General features: G+C 38.3%; 1 protein-coding gene across 1 annotated transcript in view; it reads right to left on the bottom strand.

The window, feature by feature from the left end:
- Window positions 1–273: 273 nt before the first annotated feature.
- Window positions 274–7,781, bottom strand: part of stk32a (serine/threonine kinase 32A) — a 66,592-nt gene continuing 59,084 nt past the window's right edge. The window contains exons 12-13 of the mRNA XM_085289545.1: window positions 5,540–5,604; window positions 274–2,849 (exon numbers count right to left, since the gene is read on the bottom strand). Coding sequence (XP_085145671.1) covers window positions 2,732–2,849; window positions 5,540–5,604 — 183 coding nt within the window. The 3' untranslated portion in view covers window positions 274–2,731. The remainder of the gene's footprint in view (window positions 2,850–5,539; window positions 5,605–7,781) is intronic.

The raw sequence follows: 7,781 nt of genomic DNA, 5'->3' as shown, positions 1-7,781 counted from the left end.
TTTAGCCTAGTGTCGCACTGACAGTAAACAATGGCCACTGAAGCAGGTTTTTCAATATACATTAGCTTGGTTTTGATTTCTCCACATGTGATACCAAAAATGTTTTCAACTTTCTCCTTTTTGCACATTAACCATAGGTTTCCAATCCAAGACTCACTGTACCTGTAGTCAGTTACCACTAGGGGGCAGCATTATCTTTAGACTGGAGCAGAGTAATCTCCGAATCAAACTTCTTTTCTTTTTTTTAATGGAATAAAGCACAAGGACAGTCAGGTTGGTTCAGAAAAAGAAAGTTATTATTTAAGGCACACCTTAACAGTTTGCAACTCCAACACATTTAATTACAATAAACACACAGTGACAACTGAAGGACAACAAAACCGTAAGAGGGGTGAGATTCACATGTGTGGAACAAGTGTATTCTCAGAATAAATTCTTCTTCTTTTTCTTCTAACACATATGTTTTGTTGAGAAATTATATTACCTGGGTCAAGTACCATTTGCCATTGAGTTTTGTTTTGGGGTTGTTGTTTTTCTTTTGGTTTCTGAAGGTGGCAAATGTGCCACATTGAGGCAATAATTCCAACATTTTGATACCCGTATAAGATCAAATTGAAATACTGTTTGCTTGACGTGTATCCAGGATTATTCCATCTACTGAACTATCCCACCTTATAATATACAGACACCTTTTACAGAAACCCACCTTTGAATTTCTAAAATCACATCTAGGACAACAACAACGACACCACAAAAGTAATTTGAAAAACATTGCACCTGTCTTCAGTAGAAAAGTGCCAAGAGTCATTCAATTAGAGATTAAACTACATTTTAAATGTAATTACAAGAGATCATAGACTTGAAAGGATTGAGTGATACTGCAGCTAGACAAGCTCAAGGTCAATAGAGTGGCACAGTGGGATTAGTATAAATCACATTGACTTACAGATTGTGAAAAGAGCTCAGGTTTTTAAAACATGCACATATAGCTATGGGAACCAGCTGTGTGCCATATCTATGGTCTAAGGCACCCCTCTGCAAACCTCAGAGGCAGGTGTGGTTTTCGGATATAATATTGAACAAGTCTATGGCAAATCTTACTGAACGAAAGAAGGGTGTTTTCACGCCTTGTATTCATTTGGATGCTGCCAAATTTTATATCAGTGTTGTAGCAGCTGCACAAATGTGTTGATGCAGCGACAGATTGCAAATGGATTCAGTTTTTTATGGGAGCAATTAAGAGCGATTACAAATTTGCAGACTTATCTGGTGGCACATATGCATTTGGTTGTATCCAACACAAAACAGGAAGAACATAAGTAAAAAATACAAAAACAGACATGAGTGCAGACAATAACTGAAAAATGAATGCAGTCTAGGAGTCAGCTTAATTATCATCTAGAAAACCACCCTAAGGAGATAAATATTCACTCACAGCATAAGATCTTTATTTTTTTTTTTTGTTTCTCTGTGCATAAATGCTACACTTTATGAAGAAGCATGTGCAAAGCGAGGTTCAGTGCAGAACATATAACATCTACCCTCTAGCTTTTTTCTATGTTTTCATCGCAGTGAACCTTTTTGTGGAGACCCAGTTTGTCATTTGCAGATTGAAGCAAAGGTTAGTCCAAAATGTCAGCGTTTTGATGAAGATTTCCATCAGGACACACTGATTAAAGTCAGCATGAAACGTAAAAGCTCCATATAAACATCCAAGGTTGAGAGAAAAAGCTAGTTTGGTAGCTGCATTTTAAATACACATCATGACTCATAAGCAAGTCAAGGAAACATATGGGATGCTTTGCTTATATCTGCTGTTGATTGGAACTGGGACTTCAAACCAAATGCTAAAATCCTATCATCTTTGTTAACTGGCAAAGCTATGCAACATGACCACTACCAACATGTACCTGCTGCTCTGATAAAATGAGCCATTCGTGCTCAGTTCTACAATTTAGCTACATAGAATTTTTTCTTAGAGGAACTAGTGTTTGCTGTGTTAAATCAAATATCTTGTTTTATGTTTCAAAGTTGTTCAGTTTTAATGTTTTGCACTCCTATTGTCATGCTCATGTCCCGATATTAAATAGAGCACACTGTACAATGGCGTCATCCTCAGTGTTCTTCAACACCTGCTGCCCATCTGCTATGTTGTCGGTCTAATTCCGTCTTGTTGTCATTTTTTATGTAGCACTGGTGAACCATGTTACACTTACATAACCACCACGGACTAAAAAGTCTCCCATCCAAGCAGCAGCAGCACATATAGCTTTTGGCCATGGTTGACCAGCTGATCAGATGTGGCTTTGTCAGGCAGGGAAGTGACTACCATTTCACCTCAGCAACTGCTCGGAGTAGAGGCTGAGCAGATATTAGAGCACCAGATGGATGTAAGGGAACATTATATGAGTGACACTCTGCTGAGAGCCATTCTTCTTGGTGACAGGAAAAATGCCTCGCTCGGGCATGGCTGCTGCTCCAGGAGTCCATTTCACTCCTGCAGTCCTGGAGTTCTTCGTAATTAATTTTTTGTGAGTGAACAGAGATGCACAAGTGCATACTGTGGCGCATTTGTGTTGTGGATAACAAAGTGGTGCAGGAACACTGAAGGCCAGTTTCGAGTGCCTGTGCTCATAGAATAATATGTGTCTGGGTGCAAATTGCAGATAGATATAAGCCGTGGGCAGGTGCAAGTGATGAGGGAGTAAGCAGGGATCTCGCATCATGAGATCTATCCTGATAAGTAGGCAGCTGGCTCGATATTGTTGTTCTGTCCATCTTCTATTGCCTTGTTCTTCTCACTTGTGGACAATTCAGAGGACTCGGTGTCCGCCACTGCTTTTCTTGACCTGTTGATGAAAGATTTATTTGAGTAGATATAAAGTCAGCCGGTGTCTGTTGCTATATTCTGCAAGAATACTGTAAAAGTTAACAATAACACATCTTTTCATCTTCCATGCAATGACTTAGTAACTAATTGCACTGAAATTGGATCATTTTAGCTTGACATTCAACCTGTAATTGCTAGCCTGGCATTTTATGATTTTTTTTTAAATGGATACTTAAGAGGGAAACATGTATCAGCTGGTGGTACAGATATTATTCCCTGTGATGACAAAAACATGTAGCTGGTCCTATTTTACAGTAATTGTTCTTTTAAAGCTAAACCTACTGACCTTTTCTCCTACCTTATCAACCAAAATTTTAGCTATTTGTTACCTTAAAATTTGGTCTCCTTGTACACTAGTCTAAAAATTGATGTTTTTACAGGAGCATCAATTTTTAGATTAGCGTCCATAGGAATTAAGAGGGTAGGTAGCAAGCAGACGCTGCTAATCAAATGCACTTGATTAGCTAATCACCAACAAGTGTGAACACCTCTGTAAAAGCAGAGCTTTTAGCAGTTTGGTAGTCACAAAATGTAACACAATGACCTTAAAGAAGGAGCTGTTGCTACCCACCAACCTAGGAACCATTATAAGCCATTTCCACCCAATTTGAAGTCAAGTGAGAAAGGTTATTCACAAGTAAAGAACATTGAAGATTCTCGCCAATCTCAGGCATGGACGTCCCAGCAATTTCACTATAAGATCAGACCACAATACTCAGAAAAATTCCCAAAAAGCCAATAGCTACATGAGAGACTCTACAAGCCTTGGTTAGCATGAAAAGAACAAGAACAAGGTTTGTTCAGAAGTGTTCCCAGTAGGAATCTTATTCTCTCTAAAAACAACACAGCAATTCGATTTAGGTTTGCAAAGCTGCATCGAACAAACAATAATAATGGATTGCATTTATATAGCGCTTTACAATTCCACTATTCATTCACACACTGGTGGAGGCAAGCTACAGTTGTAGCCACAGCTGCCCTGGGACCGACTGACAGAAGCGAGGATGCCATATCGCACCATCAGCGCCAATGGCCATCATCAGTAGGCGGTAGGTGAAGTGTCTTGCCCAAGGACACAACGACCAAAACAGCTGGGGATCGAACCAGCAACTTTCCAGTTACAAGATGAGCTTTCCAACCCGCTGAACAACGGTCGCCCACCCAGACCAAATGGTAAACATATTATGCCAAAAGTCAAGCATGGTGTTGGAGGGATGATGATTTGGATCTGTTTTTCAGCCATTCATTGAATCCACCATGAATGCCACTCTATACATAAACAGTAGAGTCTATATGTAGACATTTTAGAATATAATATGAGGACATATGTCTGATTAAAACTCCAAACTGGGTCATGTGATAGGACAATGATCACAAGAACAGCAGGAAATCTACAAAAGAATGGCTGAAAAGAAAAAAAGTAAGGTGGCACAATGGGCCAAAGTCAAGACCTCGATCCACTTGATAAGTTGTGTCAAGAAATCAAGAGAACTGTGCATAAAAGAATGCCTGCAAACTTTAATGACCTGAAGCAACATTGTAAAGAAGAGTGAGCTTTTCATCTCTAGTTTCTACTCTGAGCCGTGGAGTCGGTTATTCCAGCTGCCTGCTGAGCTTGCACACCTGACTCTCCTCACTCTGTGGCATCTATGAGTTGACTTTTATAGACAACTTCAACTTGTTTTAGGAGCACAGAAAGCTTTACTGGAGGGATGATCTACACCCTAATAGAACCCGTTCACAGGACTGTATACATCATTAAGCATACATTATACTGCCAAAAAGTCCATAAGTAATCTAAGTCATACCTTAAATCCTGTAAAATAACAATGGCACTTTGAAATAATACTAAAATATATTTTCTAAATTAAGCTTTTAGGTTTTTTTCTATTGTTGTCTTTTTCCAGCTTTCCAACTGTTTAATTTGTTATTTGTATGTTGATAATACTACATATCATTTAATTTCATATAATGAATATAGAAGTTCATGAAATAAAGTATAAATATTTACACTTTCAGGTTAAGCTAGCTGAAGACTAAATTACCATTTTATTTTACAGCAAATTGAGTCAAACTAATTTCCTCAAAGCAACAATTTCATAGCCTCTAATATCTGTTTTTATGCCTTTTCTGTGTACTATTGGCTTGGCTTGGGATAATAAGGTTTGATAAATGATTTAGATAGACTGAAATAATCATGAAATTATTTTATGTTCTTGTAGAATATGCCACTGCGTGAGTCAACATTGCACCTGCCTGAACATTTCCTTATGCAAATTATGGTGGTGAATCATATCTCTTATTACTTCCAGAAACTTCTGATATACAGGATATATTCAGTACTGGGCAGCCTTTACCAGTTGTTAATTTTTTTAATACCTTCCTTTATGCTTCCACCAAGCAGCAAGGATTATTCTATTATTCCTGGTTACAGCTAGAATATTTATTAAACCGCATATCCAGCAAACCAAACAATCATTATTATTATTGTTGTTATTATTATTACTAATGATGGTGAAAAGGCATAGTATTTACAGTGTTACCTTCATTTTGAGTCATTGTTTCTCATTTTTCATTTACTGAAAGCTACAGTGCTATTTATTCCATGAGAAGGCAGTATTAGCTGGTGAAGAAAGAATAGGCTCTTACTTTTCTCTGTTGAAGACAATGAAGTCTCTCTGGACATTATCCAAACGCTGCTGCAGCTGCCCATTCTGGGGGAGAGACAAATGTAAAAAAAAAATCAGCTGTGACTCACTACTGGCAGTTGTGAAGAAGCAACAATAAAATCACATCCAGCCATTAATCATGGTTATTCTTCTTGTCTTGGTGACTTGGATTTGTAATATGTGCTGGTGCACAGTACAGCGCAAATTGTTTGAATTGTCCAAAAAGTGCCAGTTGAAAAAATTCACCCAACTTATAAGACTGCATGTCTGAACCTGCTTAATGCAGGCCTACTCGGGACATATTTGGCCCACTTAATGATGTTAGACTACTCTAATGCCAAGACAAGGAGACAGGTGCTTTCTCACTTTCCCTAGGAGGCAATGAGGAGAGATCACAGAAATACATCATCATTATCACACTGTATTCATTGTGTGTGGGCACTAAAGAGAGACTAGGAGATACAACACAAGAGAGAAAAATAGAGAAAAACTGAATATGTAATAACCCTAAATTAAGTGTAATAAAGCTGCCCCTGCTTCAAACCTTTATTGAATTTCCTAAACTGTTTAATTTTTAGGGTGTCTTAAGGCCTCATCCTTAGTAAAAAGAATCATACTCAAAGTTGCACATGCATGTATGGGCATGTGGTGCTTCCCCCTCAAGCTCAGTTAGATTGGCCCTCTACACTTCGAAATGGCTTACTTCCTGCCAAAGCTGTCACTCACACAGCCTAGCAGAGAGGTTCTGTACAGGTGCTGTCACAGTAGGGGGGGAGCAACTGGCATCCGAAAGCCATCAACTAATTTAGGGCAGGAAGACAGACTGGAGAGTAGAGAGAGGAGAGGCAAAGCTGGAGGAAAGGAGGAGCAGAAAAAGTTGGGAGTGGATTTTGTGATTTTGCAAGCATGCCTGAGAGAGAGAAGGATAAAACAGCCCTATGATTAGTATACATCTTGACTGCAAGCGAGCCTCTGAGTTTTAGTGAAGGGACACTTTCAGTGCAGTATCAGAAAAGAAAAACGGCAGATTTGCATGAACCCAAAAGATACTGACACAACCACCCAGACAGAGACTGTCAGAACAGGGTGTGCTTTTGTGTGAGCGATACAGACAAAAAAAGGACAAAGAAACAAACAGGCAGACACTCAGAGTGGGGGGACGCAGTGTTACACATTATTTGTCAGGCATGAGTTATAGATCTGATACATAACAGACATGATGAGGCATGAAGAAAGATATTGTTTTCTTTCTAACAGTGTCATAATGATGCTTCACATCTAAGATCTAAAGGCATGACAGGACCCATGAAAAAAAGAAAGAAAAACCTTTGTCCAACATTGTCTGTACTGATATAACCCATGATAGGACATATAGTTTCCGTTCAAGTTGCAGAGGGAGCTTGAACAAAAAACGCACTGCTGTAAAGTCATGGAGCTCCTCCTTAGGGTACCGCCGGTCAGACTTGACTGAATACATTTTTTGTGAGCTTATTTTTTTTTTATGTCAAAATATATTTCCAGGGCCTGATTCACACTTTTGACTTTTGTGGTACCTCCTGGTCTTTTCCATGTGATCTCCTGTTGTAAAGCTGTGAAGAACATTTATTATTAATTTATTTATAAAATCCAAATTTGACTTAATACATCCACGTCACGCCAATCCACAGGGTGCTGATAATCAGTATTGACCTGTTCAAGAACAGTGACAGCAATAAGAAGTTAAACAACTATAGACATCTATGATGAACCCAGAAGGAACTGTTATGATTGGACAATTTGACATTTACACACTGTTGATCGTCATGTTTCGCTTTTTTCTTTAGCAGCTTCTAAGTATAGGACATCCTCCTCTTGTCTAGCCTTGTCTCTGTGCCACATGTTTTCTGTTTTGGGGCCTTTACTTTTTTTGATATATTAGATACCTTTTGTTTTACTTCATATGTTTCATATGTTTCATATGTTGTTTGTTTAATTTAAGACAAAAAAAAATTAAATGAATGAGAGGTAAAACTTGAGGGGGTAGGGACAAATAAGTAAATACTTCAGCCTACTCCTTTTCAAACAAATAATGGAATGATATTTTGTAATGATTGTGAAGGCACATGTTTGAAATGTTTGAAATAAAAATGAACTGAACTGAACTGAACACACTCTGAGCACTTTTAAGCATAGTTCTTATCATTTCTATGCAGACAACATTCAGCTATATATCTCTTTTAAGC

The sequence above is a fragment of the Mchenga conophoros genome, linkage group LG10, assembly GCF_057382185.1.
Source record: "Mchenga conophoros isolate Kocher_MC1m ecotype Shallow Benthic linkage group LG10, M_conophoros_male_GT1.1, whole genome shotgun sequence".
NCBI lineage: Eukaryota > Metazoa > Chordata > Actinopteri > Cichliformes > Cichlidae > Mchenga > Mchenga conophoros.
The sequence above is the reverse complement of the archived record's forward strand: the minus strand, read 5'-3'. Positions and strand labels throughout refer to the sequence as shown.